Raw genomic sequence first — 14767 nt, 5'->3', positions numbered from 1 at the left:
GCCTTTAATTTTAATGACTTACGTGGGAATTTATAAATATTCATCTACATCCAGGGTAAAAAAAATTTTTCCTCTTCAGAAATTATTGGTGATCAAAGTTCCAGAAACTGCTTTCTCATTCCTTAGCGTTCTGTTTTCTCGAGTATTCCTTTATGTAACAGGGGGTTAGGTCTTCGGGTGGAATTTCCCTTTAAAGATGATTTTTGCAGTCAATGAGCAACGTCAGGGAGTGATGACAACGGGAGAGGTATCAGCTGACATAAATGTTTAAACGAATCTCAACTCGTTTTTTTCCCGGTGACTCAGATACCCCGTCCCTCCTTGGCAGAGAAGCACCTTTCCAGCAAACCAAGTTGCGGCTCCTAGTGAGCCAGGGTGTGCGCGAGGCCGGTGGTGATTGGTCCGCACGCGACCTCCGCCCTAGAGCGCCACCGCCTCCTCTCCCGGCCCCTGGCACCGCCTCCTTGTCCCTGCGCGTCGCCGCCCTCCGCGCCAGTCGCTGACAGCCGCGGCGCTGCGATCTTCTTCTCCAATTGAGGCAGGTAAACAGCCTGGTCGCCCTTTGAATTCCCAGCGGGGTCGGGGGCTGCTGTCCTGGCAACGGGGTGCGCGGGCGCTCCGCGAGTCCGAGAATGAGAACCCGGCGCGCGGAGGCCGACCTTGACGGTGGGAAGGGGCAGGGGGCTTCGCTGCGGACTCTTGGCGCCTCGGGCCTGCCGGTGTGCTCTTTGGTTTTCGATGACGCAGCTGGGTTGTGCCTTTCTGGTTGGGAAAGCTCCTTTTATTCGGAGTGAGGCTGGGGGTGCTGACCGAGCCCCCTTGGGAGAGATGTAGGTGGGACCGAGGAGTCTGACTGCTTTCCTCCCTCCCCCCTCGCCCCCCCCCCACCTGCGTATCCGCGGCGGGAGCCGTAAGGGCGAGTCTTGGGGTTAGAGGGACTGCGGGTCGGGGGGAAGAGGAGGCGATCACCCTGAGCTAACGTGGCCGGGGAACCCGAGGAGGACCGCAGCGGACTCCGCTGGGGCGCTGCGCGTGGAGAACCAGGGAGAGGCGCTGGGGGCCGCCGGGCTCCTGGCTCAGCGCCCGCCGGCCGCCCCTCAGAGCCAGCAGGCAAAGAGGCCGGGGCTGGGACTGGGACGCGCGTTGGCCAGACCCCGCCCTTCCAGTTGCTCAGGGGATGCGCAGGGTGGGGGAGGGCGCCCCCCCCCCCCCCAGCAGCCTTGGAGCTCCTCGGGAGAGGCGGCCCCGCCCTCCATTCTCTAGGCCAGAGCGGTCCCTTGGGCTCTGGCAACCGCCCGATGAGCTGCACCGGCCTCGGGCCTCAGCGCGTGGGGCGAGGGTGGGGGGGCGCCCTTCCCCTCCTTTCGCCGGCCCTGGACGTACAGGCCCTCGGGGACAGAAGGTCTCCTGCGCGTCCCAGGTGTGGCAGACCCGCAGCCTGCGCTTTTCACTTCCTCTTTTCTGGAAGGAGAGAGAACTCGACTGTCTGGGGCCTCTGAGGGAGGGGATCCGGGCCAGGCGGCGCCCCACGGAGAACCATCCTTCTTCACTGCTTTCTGTTTCTCATTTCCAGATTCATACACAACAGAATACAATAGCACCGTCCCGATCATGATTATCCTCCTGGTATTTGAGGTTTCTCTTTCCTTGAGAAAAACCCCAGGCAGCATAGGATTAAAGATTTTTACAAATCAGATTACCAGAAAAAATAGGAACAGAAAATTGAATAAAAATGTCCGACTTCTGGAAAAATTAACAACTCGCTGAGATTTGAAGGGAAAAAAAAAATCAGTGAAAAGGAACACTTTTACCTACACAAACACCTTACAGTGAAGCTCTTACAATGAAAAAGAACTAAACTGAAAAGGGAAAGAAAGCAGAGCTTTGATGTGATCTGTGTATTATTTGTACCTAACAAAAGTTTTTTGTACTTGTGAAAGGAAAATGTCAAGATTATAATAGATAAATGGTGAAATGATGGGTCATTTACAGAATAAAATGCAAATTAAAGCAAATCTGGATTATCATTTTCCATCTGTAAACAACAACAGTAAGAGTAACAGCAAGCCCTGAAATTTGCGTATTCCAGTTATCTGGGCAGGTGGCAGGGCTTTGGGATTAGAAAGCTATCTCTGCAACTAACTTCATGACTTTGGACCAGTTACCTAATTTCCTCATCCTCCTTTTGTCCGTTCAGGAAATAAGAGGAAATGACACCTACTTCCAGAATTCGTTAAAGATTAACTTTAACCATCTATGTAGAACTGACCATTGGTATATATACCTGTATTTGTTTCCTAGTCACGCCCCACTGGGGATGTTGTGAATCAGTACAAACTTTCTGTAAAGGAATTAGGCCATGAATTAAGTTAAAAGCCATGACCCAGAAATTCCATTCCTGGGAATTTACTTGCAATGGAAGAACCAAACAAGAAAGGAAAAAAAGAGCCCTATGCAGGCACATATTTGGGGCAGAATGACCTAAAATTAGAACCAACTGGGAAACAAACTGAGTGTGTAACAGCAGAACAGTAGCTAAGAAATCATGGCATATTAACTGAAAGGACCTTATGTAATCATCGGAAGTCATGATTTAGAGCCTGCGATACATGGGAAAAAACTGACATGTTCACTGCAGGTTACTCAACTGTATCCACTTATAATGAATGCATATGTGAAAAATCTGAAAGGAAAAGCAAAAACAAGTTTTAATAGAAATTACAGGTGATTTTAATTTTCTTTTTGTAGTGAAATAGACTCAGTTTTCTATGTGTAAAAGAGACCAAGCTCAATGTCATGTTTGCTTTCTTAGCTGACCTCATTCCTTTTTTCAAATCTTTTCCATTTTGTTCTGGAATAGATTTATGAGTGGCTTAGAAACTTATATATTAAGCTTTTCTCTTAAGGAATCATGTCTTAGATTTATTTACCAATTCTGGTTTTTATTTTTGTTTTTAGGGACTCCTGAATATTTTGGAAAACTGAGCAATTTCAGCCAAGCCAAAGCGTTGTCTTCCTGGAGGCACAAATCCAGCCTAGCTGAGCCACAGCAGATGTATGTACCCTCTGGAATCTCTTTGGTCTTGTGATGGTTGAAAGTCTCCAGTTGTCTCAGAAAATAAGGGTTTGGAAAGGCTGTGATCAGAAGCACCTGGCCTGGAGGCCTATGTGTGTACCTCATACCTTTTGCGTCGTCCTTTCTTGTAAAATCCGCTTGATTTTGCAGAGAAAAGGCCAGTTTTCTCTAGGATCATACTGAATTATATAACAAAACAACCATATAAAAAATACAATAAAATAATAACATATGCATTTCTGCACCAGATTAACACTGGAGGTGGCTGTCGACCAGCTGACAAAAGGTTTTAAGGAAGGGAAAGGTTTTCTAAGCTGTAGTTTTAACTTACCTATTCCATTCTCCCTTTTCATATCTTATTTCCTTTTCAAGGCAACTGTATCAGCTGTGAACTACCACATATTAAACATTCAGAACATGCTTGTGTCTAATGAGGTGATGGCTACAACATTATAAAGTCATCCTTGAGCAAATAGTGGGGTAATTTTTTTCTCAATTTCTTCATCTTTTTTTCTCCTTGTATTCTACTTATTACTGTCATAGTACTCTATGATCACATCAAGGGAGGTAGGTATCTGTGCCCTTTTATGAAAAGCATAATGTTGTTAAGTGTTGGGCATCTGAGGACCTAGCTCTGTAGCCTGGCTAGGAGTGCAATTCCTTGGGAAGTTTTATTATAGGTTCCCAAATCCCACCGCTAGATACTCCCAGGCTGCTGTCTGGGAGAGGCTCCAGCAATGTCACTTTTTAAAAGCTCTTTAAGTAATTCTGAGGATTGATCAGGTTGGGGACCATTTGCCCTGTTCAGTCCAGAGCTGGGCCTCAGAGTAGCTGTGAAAACACATCATCCCAAAATGTTTTGCAAAAATTTGTATAGCTTGTATCAGATTCTGTAAAGGGCAGTGAACTAAAAAAACAAATAAGTAAAATGTAGTAGTTCCTTCCTATCCACTGCAGCTTGCGTTCTGCAGTTTCAGTTACCCGTGGTCAACCTCAGTCTGAAAATATTAAATGGAAAATTCTAGAAATAAACAGTTTAGAAGGTTTCAACTGAACACCATTCTGAGCACCTCATTTCATCTTATCACGTAGGCATTGTATCATCGCACATCATAAGGGTGAATGCAGTACAAAAGATATTTTGAGAGAAGAGACAGACCACATTCATATAACTTTTATTACAATATTGTTATAATTATTTTATTTTATTGTTAGTTGTTATTAATCTCCTACTGTGCCTAATTTATAAATTAAACTTTACCATAGGTATGTATGTATAGAAAAAGTAGTATATATAGGGTTTGTACTATCCCCAGTTTCAGGCATCTACTAGGGGTCTTGGAGTGTACCCCTCACAGATAAGGGGATCCACTGTATGACAAATGAGTTCTATTTAGCTCAGGAAATTTCCTCAGGGAGGTGGGGAGTGTTAGGGGCTTTTTGGTGCCATTTCCCAGTTTAACTAAAGAAGTTTCAAGTTGTAACGTGTTCTCAGTATCAGAAATTTGGCCCCTGGCATACAACCGTTGGACAAGTTTCTACCAGCTCTGACTCAGTTCCCATGTATGCATGGGAATAGGATGATTAGTTTAATCTATGGACCTTTTTTGTACCTTCTGTAGTTCTGTTGCTCTCCCATTCTGCTCATTTCCCAATGCCACATGATCTTATTTATTGTAGCTTTACCATGTGTTCTAACACCTGGCGGGCCAAGCATGCCCTAGATTTTCTTCCTGTTCAGTAGTTTTTTTCAGTCTTCTTAATTTTGAGTATCATTTCCTCATGTTCTTTGAAATCCCCTTTGAATCCTGACTAAAATTATGTTGACTTTATGGATTATTTTGAAATGAATAGGTATCTTTCAGAGTTGGTTTTCCCAACCAAAGATATTATATGTCTTTCTCTTTATTCCAGTCTTCCTTTATGTCTCTCATTAAAATTTTATCACATTCCTCATATAAGTACTATTATTTTTAGATTAACTCCTAGATATTTTTAATATTTTATTACCATTATGAGTAGAATGATCTTTTTCCCCATGCTAAATCTTCTGATTTAAATTAATTGTGGACTGTTTTGTTATATATTGATTTCAAAAACTGCCGCCCTAATTAGCTCACTTATGTATTTTGAGATGTTTTTGGTTGACTTTCCAGGTAGAAAATCATACCTGGTTAGAACTTCCATAATAATCTATAATAACAGTGATTGCTTGCATTCTTATCTTGTTCACTACATTAATGAGAATGCCTGTTCTTTTTTAATTAAGATAGGGTGTGGGCTATACGTTCGTAGTAGTGATTCTTGATGATGAAAAGAGAGTACCTTCTAGTTCTGTAGAAACTTTCAACAGTTTCAACTTAAAAAGTCAGGAATGAATGTTGTTCTAAATGAAAACTTTTCAACATCTGCAGAGAATCCCCCCCCCCCAACTTATTAATAAACTTCCTGATTTTGAGCCATCCTTGTATTCCTTAAATAAGCCTTATTGGTTACAGTGTATTCTTCTTACATTAAAATGTTCAACTCAGTTCGGTGGTATTTCCTTTTGGATATTGGCACCCATATTACTGGAGGCTGGGCGACTAAGAGTGAGAGCCCTGCACTCAGAATACTGGGGTTTGAATCTTGACCTTTATCCCCTTGGCTATTAACACGACTTCTCAGGTGAAGATGCCCAAATGCTTATCTATACTAAGTTCCACATTCTTTTACCAATTGCCTAAATTGATACTCCCACTTGAGTGTCTCATCGATATAGCAACATTAATGTGTCCAGACTAAAACTCTTGGTTTTCTCTCCCAGGCATGACCCCCCACCAGTTTCCCCTACTTCAGTAGATGGCATTGCCACCATCAGCATCGTCACAAAAGCCACACACCTGGTTAACTCACTCTTCCATCCACTCTTATCAGCAAGTCTTACTTGGTTCTTTCTGCAAAATGCGTCTCATTTATTCGTAGCTCTTCAGCAGCTTTGGCACCATCCCAGGCCACACTGCCGTCTTCCCTCAATTGTGTCCTAACTGGTCTCACCATTTCCTTTCTTACCCAATTTTCTTCCTTACACAACAATCAGGGTGATCTTTTTTAAAAGTAACCCTAATATGTTACTCTCCTAAAGCCCTTTAATCATTCCCCACTGCATTCTTTGTAAAAATGGAAACTTTCTCTATTGCGCTTGAGGCCCTGTGAGCTGGCCCTCACCCACTCCAGTCCCATTGGGTCACCTATCCTCTGTCTCATCAGCTCCAGGTACATCTCCTTTTTGATCCTTGGACCCACAAGCTAAATATCTTATGCACCATTTTGTCCTTGGCCCCTAACACAATGCTAGAGTCTTAGAAAAAAATTAATTGAATGAATAAGTAATCATACATAATTTCTGAGATTTTTTCTCCACCTTTTTGACACATAAAAGTTCTTAGCTTATGAATCCTCTCATGAAAAACCTGCACGATCACCGCAGATAAAGTCACTGAAGAATCTTTACGTCTGTTGTCCGTCTCCAGCTCACCTTTTGCCAGCACCAACGTTGGCCTTTGCAGTCCCCCTGACTTTCTTCGTTCTGTTCTGGCGTTCCCCGCTGTTTCCTTGAGGTCTCCTTCTCATATAGACCATGTCTCGGAAGTCTATGTGTGAGCTCAGTTTTCTCTGCGTGATCCAAGGAACCATAAATCATGCCAAAGCCAGTTGTCTTGCCACCACCAAAATGGTTCTGAATCCAAACACAAAGATGACATCTGGTGTGGTCTTACACATTTTTCTAGTTTTCCCCAAATTTCTGCCTTGGGTGCTGTTGCCATCCCAGGGTAAAGGATGTCAATGACTATTTGTTTCCCCTGAAGCAGTCTGTTGGTTATGAACTTCCTGGTCTGGATAGTTCCTGTGTCATTCATGATGGTAGCTGATCTTCAAGCAGCTAAGGAGGAAAAGAGCTCCATTTTTTTCCATGGTCATTGGTCAGTTCAATTTTTCTATTTCCTTAAAAACTGGCACATAGTGCTTATTCCATTAATATTTGTTGAATGGGTTAATTCTAAAGTTGGTATTTGTAATTTATATTTTAATAGAAAGGCAGCCTATCTCATACAGATTTTTAATTCATAAAACAAAGTTGTATATAGTAAGTTGCACTCAAGGATATGTCCCTTGACCATTTTGAATCTTGGTCTCATTTGTAGAGTAAGAGGTTTGGTTAAATACTGTAAGATCTTTCTTATTTTATCACAAACAGAAAGAGATTCCCCAAGGTCTCGTGTAAGTTTTAAGTCCCTCATGTCCTTAGAAATAACTCTCTACTTTTAATTGCTTTTATTTTTATTGCTTTTCATAATTGAATGTTGCTTTTGTTCTCAACTGATTTTGAAATGATCTAGTCTTAATCTATTCTATGAATGTATCAATAGTATGAATATAATAAAATACAGAATATTCTATTCTTCCCAACTTTATTCAGTAGTCAGTTTTAAAGGACTAATCAGCAATACAGCCATGGCTCTGGTTCCCTATTGCCTGCATCTCCAGCCCATGGTCATTCTTCGACTCTAGACTCACCGAGCTGCCTACTGGTATCTCTTGCCCCACACATAGCTTGATAACAGAATTGCCAAAGCCAAACCCCTCATTAATCTCCCTCCAGACCTACTCCACCTTCTGCATTCTGTCCACACAGCTGCCCAATGCAGAAACTTCAATTCTTCTAGTCTCTTACCTTCCACACCAAACACCAAGCCCTCCAGAAGCTACCTTCTAAATCAAACCATCTATTTCTCTTCATCATCTGGTCAAGGCCATCATCTTCTTCTACCTTGACCCTGTAGTACCTTCCTAAAAGTTTCTGTATTCCCAGTCACACACCCATACAATCCCCAATCTGTTCTCCATAATGTTCTTTCTGAAAGAAAACTCCCAAGATTTTCAGTGGTTTCCCATTGCCTTCAGGATCAAGTCCAGACTACTTGACATGCTTTGGAATTAGGCTGACCATATAACCTAACATCTAAACTTGGACTCTTCGGAGAATAAAAGGGGTACTATTAATATAAGCACAGGAACAACAGGTGTAAAATCTCCCGGGTAAGTCAGGATGCTGCTCACCTTGTTTATGAGGCTCCTTATTACTTGACCTCAGCCTGCCTCTCCCCCACACATTGAAGCTTCACTTCCGTAGAACTCCCTGTGGTTCCCAGACCTGCCAGCCTTCTCTGTCCCCACCTGTCCCCACTCTGAACACTCCGTGGCCCCACCCACCTTCTGCGTCTTGCTCTCAGAGGACCAAGTCTCTCTCCGCGCCTCTTTTACTATATGGTGTCGTCACCTGCCCCTTGTCTAGTTGAGCTCATTGAGCTGTAACTCTTACAGCCTTGAACAAGGCACGATCAATGCTGGACTCAGTGTTTCTGGTAGATAGTTGGCCATTGCAGAAAAGAATGTTTTGTAAATTCATAAATATGGTTCACTGTAGTTCTCTATTTACTAGCTTGGTTATTCTTATGCTTTGTCATCGATGTTTTGAGGCTCATTTATTCATTCAGCACGCACTTTGCATGTCTGTGAGTTGAGCACTGCATCCAGGCACTATCAATACTGCTGTGCACAAAACAAGACTCCTGTCCTGGAGAAGATGAACAATAAGCAAACAGTAAATAATAGATGTCGAGTAGCACCCTACTTGCTGGCTGAGGGGTGCAGCGGGGTGCTGATTTATGTAGAGCGGTGTGGACACCCTGTTGAAGCGATGTCAGAGCAGACCAGAGCCATATGAGGAACTGCAGGGAGAGCCTTCCAGGCTCTGGGAGCAGCAGGTACAAGGGTCCTGAGGTAGGAAAGTGCTGCCAGGTATGAAAAGCGGTAGGAAGTTCGTGTGGGGCCTGCCTGGCATGGTCAGGACTATGGGTTGTATCCTGAGCTTGAAGGAGTGGCACAGTGTGACCTGAATACAAAGAGGCTCTCTCAGGCCGCCAGGTGGAGAACACGCAGTGGGGCCTGGGCAGAAGCGGGGAAGCTGGGCCGAGGCTGCTGAAAGACTCCAGCTGGCTGGAGTCAGAGGAGAGGGAGAAGACTTCCACTAGGACGGTAGTGCTGGAAAATGAGACAGGTTTCGGGATTTAGGGTTTGTTTTCAAGATAGACCGAAAAGATTTGCTGATAGAATCAATGTGTGCTGTGAGGAAGGGAAAATTCAAGAATAGCTCTAGGGTGTTGGCTGGGTTTGGCTCATCCCGGTGAGTGAAATAGTTGTGGACACAAAAGCCCGTGGGAGTTGCTGACTGAGGATGATCACCCTCTCGTTTAGTCCCCTGAGGCGTTTGAGCTGAAGGGTGAGCAGTAAGGAGACCGGGAGCTGGGCGCCACGAGCGAATGCAGAGCAGATCAGAAAAGGGGCCTGCGGAGGACCGGACAGCTGGGAGACGTGGGTGCAAGAACGAGGCCAGTTGGCATGTCCCCGCACCCTGCCCCTCTCACCCCTGCCCAAAAGAGCCTCCCAAAACCCCTAAATTGGCATGATTTGAGCAGTTTCACTTGGCTCGTAACTTGCAAACCTAAGTTTATTTACTTACGACCACTAAGACATTTCAATGATAGTAAAAACATAAACAGGATGTTAATTCATTTATTTGTTTTATCCTCCTTCTTCAGAATATTATCTAATTTAGTTTTTAGCCTGAAGGTTATGAAAAGTAATTTTCTAGTACTTGAGGCCACTTTTATTTGACGATAAAAAAGTGCTGGGGAAAATACTAACATCAGCATTACAGCATCTGCTATTTTTGGTTTTATGGCATGTAATGATATTTCAGAGCATATGGTTTGATGTGGGGTAGAAACTGTTTAATAATCATTCTACTATGTCCTTTTGAGCTCTGCCCTTGGACCTGAGCACCCAAGATAAATGAAATCTTTAGTCTGAAGTGAGAGTTTTAATTGGATAAATGAATATACATTCTGCAAAGAGGCATAAATTATCATCCAGGATATTTGGGTTGTTTGTTTTTTCTTCCGCCCTTTTATATAAGACATGCTTCTTTTGTACCAAAAATTAGAAGAAAATAAGTCACTCATGAACCATTACATGCTGAACTAAAACTCATTCAGTCAATGAGTGACTGCAAATCTTGTGAACAGCCATTCTTACCCCCCTTCAAGCAGCTCCATCTGTCTGTTCATCTGTAAAGAGAAAGATTAATTTACAAGTGGACTTGCAAAATCCAGCATGTTTCTTGTTTCAAAAAAATTGTATTTCTTTGAGGAAATTCTTCATGGCACTTATATGTTCAGGGGGTATTAATTCCTTCACTTAACAAATATCTATCTTAGACCCTAAGGAAATAGCAGCAAACAGGAGACTTCTTTCCTTCTTCCATTCTCACAGAGGAGAGAAGACAGAAACCAACTATTTGCAAAGTTATTTCATTACAGCAGCATCCACCTGGGGGTCTTCCTAACTAGAAGTTAGATTCACAGGACTTCCATAGGGGCCACACCATGGTCATTGAGTGGTCTTCCCAGCAGCCCGGGACTTGTCTCTACCCCCAGGCCCCACAGTGACTGCTCAGGTTTAAGGGCATGAGATTCATATTAGTGAATAACAGGTTCCCCTTGGCATAGAAGCCCCAGCCTCATGAGCCAGTGTCCCTTCCAACAGCCTAATGGGCACAGCTTCCAGGGTCCCCACAAGGATGTGCTGGACGCAAGGATCATTGCCCTAAAGTCCAAACTGATGGCAAACCCACCAGATGTTTATAGGTTTTCCCAGTCCAGTTGCAATTTATATACGTGTCAGGTTATTTTTACCATAAGCAATGTTGCTGGCATTCCACCTTTATCAAGTTTCCGGGAAACAGCCAGAAATTACCTTAAGGTCATTTTGTCCTTAAAGAAGAAGCAGCATTTTGTTAACCCTTACTTAACAGTTAGTTCTGTCCTAAGTGCTGCACAGGAGAAATGAAGAGTGTAGAGCATTTCTGACCAAGGTGTTGATGCCACCGCTCTGCATTCATCCCTTATGCAGGAAAAATTAAGTGGTTTCCGCACATAGTACTCTGACATCTTCTTCATTTTGCAGATAAGTCATCATGGTGAAAAGCTATGTAGGCGGCTGGATCCTGGTTCTCTTTGTGGCCACATGGAGTGATGTGGGCTTCTGCAAGAAGCGACCAAAGCCTGGAGGAGGAAGCAGCAGTGGGGGGAGCCGATACCCAGGGCAGGGAAGTCCTGGAGGCAACCGCTACCCACCCCAGGGTGGTGGTGGCTGGGGTCAGCCCCATGGCGGCGGCTGGGGTCAGCCCCATGGTGGCGGCTGGGGTCAGCCTCATGGTGGCGGCTGGGGTCAGCCCCATGGTGGCGGAGGCTGGGGTCAGTCCCATGGTGGCGGAGGCTGGGGTCAGTCCCATGGTGGCGGAGGTTGGGGACAGCCCTATGGTGGCAAGCCTAATAAGCCGAAAACCAACATGAAGCATGTGGCAGGAGCTGCCGCGGCAGGGGCAGTGGTGGGGGGCCTGGGTGGCTATATGCTGGGGAGTGCTATGAGCAGGCCCCTCATACATTTTGGCAATGACTATGAGGACCGTTACTATCGTGCAAACATGGACCGTTTCCCCAACCAAGTATACTACAAGCCTGTGGATCAATACAGCAACCAGAACAACTTCGTACACGACTGCGTCAACATTACGGTCAAGCAGCACACAGTCACCACCACCACCAAGGGGGAGAACTTCACCGAAACTGACGTCAAGATAATGGAGCGTGTGGTGGAGGAGATGTGCACCATCCAGTACCAGAAAGAGTACCAGGCTGCTTACCAACGAGCGGCGAGCGTGACCCTCTTTTCCTCCCCTCCTGTGATTCTCCTCATCTCTTTCCTCATTTTCCTAATCGTGGGATGAAGGCAGCTTTCTGTTTCCACCATCCTCATCTTTTCCCAGGTTGGGGGAGGGGGTACCTACCTGCAGCTCCTTAGTGGCAGTATCTCATTCTCACTTCTCCCTTTGTCACCTGTAGGCTATTCCTCTTAACCCTGACGGCACTGGGGAATGCAAAGCAGGCCTGGCAGGCTGTGTAGTCAAGCCCATTTGATTGAGTCCTTCATGGGCCAGTGCAAGTGCTGGGCTGGTAAGGGCGTAACAGCAAATAATCATTCCATGACCTAGGCTTAATTTTGTCTAGTACAACAGATCAAGGCTAACTAATCTCAAAACAGTCTTCAAATACCTTTGCCTACTTACCCCTGGCTCCTTGCCCCGCTTGAGCTCAGTACACTAATGCCCCATCTTAGCAGTGATTTTGTAGCAATTTAGACACATTTTTTTCTCAGTAGCTTTAGGAAAACCTAACTGCATTTGCCTGTTGAAACAGCATTTCTTCCAAATTTGGAAGGATATTCATTCAAAAACAAAACTAGAAACTCTTAGCTCTTGGGCCCAGGCTCAGCCTGCTGGAGAATGTGTGCCCTGTGTCTGCAGAGAACTGTGACAATGTTTTGCATTTGCAGTACAGGCTACACAGCAGCTATTGCATCAAGAGTAAATATTCATGCAACATTAGACCTCTGGGCAGAGGACATTTTCATAGGGAATGAACATAACTAACATAATAGGAAAGGCTTCTGGGGCTAAAGGTATCTGATATTTGGGAGTGGTGCCCTTGGAGGGTACCTACATGGGGCACTCCTTTGTTTAGTAATGTAAACTATAGATAATTAAAGCAGTTAAAATTAAGTTACCTCCAGACACTAAGAACAAATCTCCTTTGTTCATTTACCTGGAAATAGGAATGATTTTGACACTGGGCGAAGCCAGGAGATTTTAATATGGAAGAAACTGCCGTGTAAAAACAGCATTAGCAGAAGAGTATGAAATGAAGAAAATGATTAGTGTTCAGAGAAATGCTTGCATTTCTTCATTGCTGTCTCATCATTGTCAAAAACCAGAATTAGGTTGAGTCCCTTGTCCCTGTAAATTGGCTTTTGAATAGAAGAATAGGGAATCAATTAAAAAAAAAAAAAATGTTAGCCTGGAGATGACAGAAACATGATCCATTCAGCGTAGAAAAGAAATTGTGTTCCTGTTATTTAAATAAGGTAAAATTACTCCTTGGATTGTTTAATATTGTCACCTAACAGATCTATGTTACTATTCTGCAATGTTATTGGCTTGCACTGTGTTGGTATTCTATGTAAGAAAAAGTTATATACATATACACGCACTGCACATGACCTACAGAAATTTTGATTAGAGCAGTTAACATCTGCAGTATCTGATGCACTACCTGTTTTTGTAAGGTACTAAATACTTACTGTGTGGGAAACCCTTTTGTGTGGTCCTTAGGCTTACAATGTGCACCAAATAGTTTTGTATAAGGATCCAAAGTGGTCTTTGAAATATGCATGTATTTTATATTTTCTATATTTGTAACTTTGCATGTACTTGTTGTATAAAAAGTTTATAAATGTTTAATATCTGACTACAATTAAACAGGAGCTGAGATGAGCATCTTCCTTGGAGTCTGCCTGTTGTAGCCACCTCCTGCCGGAGCCCCCAGACTGGAGGCCACCAGGGTGCTCGGGGCTGGCCCCTTCCCCCATGACTGTACTGGCAGATCTGAGCCTTTCTTCCCTCCCTCCCTCCCTCTCTAAAAATTAACAAGGAACAAACAGAATCATTATCTTAAACTTTGTATTGGGCAAAGATATCAATGTTCAGTAACTAACCCTTAGCACCCTCACTTGACCCAGTGACTTCAGAGAAACTTACAGAACTCCATTTCATTACCTTTCTTGCTGATGATACCACCTCTCAGTTTGTTAGGGCTGCCGTAACAAAGTTCCATAGACTGGGTAGCTTAAACAACAGAAATTTATTCTCTCACAGTTCTGAGAAATCCAAGAGCAAGATGATGGCAGGGTGGGTTTCTTCGGAGGCCTCTCTCCTAGGTTTGTAAATTGCCACCTTCTCCCCTATGTCTTCACAGGGTCTCATCCCTCTACATGTCTCTGTATCCTAATCTTTTTATAAGGACACCACTCAGTGGATTAAGGCCCACCCTAAAAGCCTTATTTTAACTTTAACTCTTCAAGCTCTAATCTCCAAATAGAGTGACTTTGCGGTATTGGGGACTATGACTTCAACATATAAACTTTGTGGGGACACAATTCAGCCCATAATACCATCTTTCTAGAAATGGGGCAGTGTGTCCATATCACTCTCAACACAGTTCAAAGGCATTCGAGGACTGAAGACCTTCTAGGGACCCCACATTCACACACTTTGCCAGGATTCCCATGATTAAAATGCCATCATCTGCATTACTCTGTGTCCTCAAAAGAAAGGCCCACTGCCCATCACTCCACTTAGGGTGCCTACCTCAGTGCCCATTGTGGAGCAAAAAGAAATGCTTCCATTCTGGGTCCAGCACCTGAAATCCAGCCACCACGCCCCCATGGCTGGCACAGAGTGAAGAGTGTCTTGATCAACCAAGTTTGTTTATTTTGGCTCATACTTAGGAAGATCTAAAACCCTAAACCAGATAATGTGCCTCCTACACGCAAATATACTGCGAACACCTGGCTTTGAGATATACTGATTGGGTTAATTAACATAAAGCTGAGTGTTAGCTGTGATTCTGTGGATGCTACAGAAAGCTGGCAAGCTCCTATCCTACCATGCTGCCAAATATCGAATGCTAGGCA

At 44.0% G+C, this 14767-nt stretch overlaps 1 protein-coding gene across 2 annotated transcripts; it reads left to right on the top strand.

Moving 5' to 3' along the window:
- The first annotated feature begins 434 nt into the window (after positions 1–434).
- On the top strand, positions 435–13569 carry PRNP (prion protein (Kanno blood group)). Of its 2 annotated transcripts, none has more exons than XM_090286080.1 (3): positions 435–538; positions 2959–3055; positions 11144–13569. In XM_090286080.1, the coding sequence occupies exon 3, from the start codon at positions 11154–11156 to the stop codon at positions 11964–11966; it is 813 nt and encodes a 270-aa protein (XP_090142206.1). In that variant the 5' UTR covers positions 435–538; positions 2959–3055; positions 11144–11153; the 3' UTR covers positions 11967–13569. The 2 variants fall into 2 exon arrangements, with proteins under 2 accessions (XP_090142206.1, XP_090142205.1); XM_090286079.1 differs by having other exon boundaries at positions 435–542.
- The last annotated feature ends 1198 nt before the right edge of the window (positions 13570–14767 follow it).

The sequence above is a fragment of the Furipterus horrens genome, unplaced genomic scaffold, assembly GCF_987537825.1.
Source record: "Furipterus horrens unplaced genomic scaffold, mFurHor1.1.pri manual_scaffold_8, whole genome shotgun sequence".
Classification (NCBI taxonomy): Eukaryota; Metazoa; Chordata; class Mammalia; order Chiroptera; family Furipteridae; genus Furipterus; species Furipterus horrens.
This window is presented reverse-complemented; position numbering and strand designations above follow the sequence as displayed.